Source organism: Rhagoletis zephyria, unplaced genomic scaffold (assembly GCF_001687245.7).
Source record: "Rhagoletis zephyria isolate East Lansing unplaced genomic scaffold, Rhagoletis_zephyria_1.1 Rzeph_scaffold_22885, whole genome shotgun sequence".
NCBI lineage: Eukaryota > Metazoa > Arthropoda > Insecta > Diptera > Tephritidae > Rhagoletis > Rhagoletis zephyria.
Window position 1 is genome coordinate 1 of NW_016179943.1, and position 1,181 is coordinate 1,181.

A 1,181-nucleotide genomic window follows, 5' to 3' on the forward strand; every position below is an offset into this window, starting at 1 on the left:
AGGCAGTAATTTTCGATAACACATCAACTCAACCGTCTACGCATCAAAACTATTTATTCAACCAAATTTTTTCTCTTTTTTCTCTATCTCCTAAACAACAATCCACCAATTCAAATTCAACCATGACCCTCCATCAGCCCGCGGTGAGAAGAAGAAGGACAAATTGCTCCTGCCTCTGTTATTGCTCATGAAATTGAAACTGAAGGTCGTCCTGCCAATCCTTCTCGGTCTGATTGGACTCAAAGCATTCAAGGCTTTGATATTGTCGAAAATCGCCATCAAACTGGTACTTGGCTTCCTCATCTACAACTTGATCACCAAATTGTCGGGCGCCAAAATGATGATGATGCCCGCGCCTGCGCCATCAGCTGAATACGGTCCACCCAGCACCACTGCCTCCTCATACGATCCCAGCAGTTGGGAACCAGCCAGCGGTGGCCCATATGCCCGTTGGGACACGCAAAGCCTCGCCTACAGCGCATACCATCCCAGCTCTAGCTCATACAACTCCGGATCCAGCTCGCCTGGTTCATCGTCCAGCTACAGCTCATCATCGTAGATAGTTGAATGCTACCGCTGAATGCTTGAGGACATTCATAATCCAAAGAACTTTGGCTCTGTTGTGAGAGAGAAATATGTAAATACACAATAGAGCTGTTGTAAAAAGCAAAGAGAGCACAATAACCTGTACATATGTATGTATGTATACATACATAGAAAAAAAATGCAAAATCAAAAGAAAATGGAAAAATATCTCGAACATACGGAAACTAGGAAAAGGAAAGGACTAAAGCAAACGCTGAGCTACCATTTTATCCGTGTAGGATATTTATTAATTGTAATTTATTTTTATTAATTTAAGGATTTAGTCATTCTACAATTTCAAGACTTGAAACTTGCTGACCTTGTGACTAGCTTTCACTTTCACTGCACTTTCACTTTCCAACCTTCTCTTTTCACACTTTCACTTTTACCACTTTCACTCTTCTATTGCACTGTTACTTTAAATTCTTTTACTCAACGCCTTTCCTTTAATTTACTTTAGCTTTATATTTATTCGCACCACTATCCTATTTTCCCTTTATTCCTTACTATTTGCTTTATTTTCCACATTTCTTAATTCTAGTCTAATCTTTCTGCATTTACCTGACTCTTTTGTTATATATTTTCTTTATTACTAC

General features: G+C 39.4%; 1 protein-coding gene across 1 annotated transcript; it reads left to right on the plus strand.

The window, feature by feature from the left end:
- Window positions 1–137: 137 nt before the first annotated feature.
- LOC108381540 (uncharacterized) lies at window positions 138–559 on the plus strand (the record flags this gene model as incomplete). The annotated part of the gene is made up of 1 exon (XM_017637953.1): window positions 138–559. A coding segment is annotated over one exon (422 nt), but the record flags the coding sequence as incomplete, so codon positions are not given.
- Between the last annotated feature and the right edge of the window lie 622 nt (window positions 560–1,181).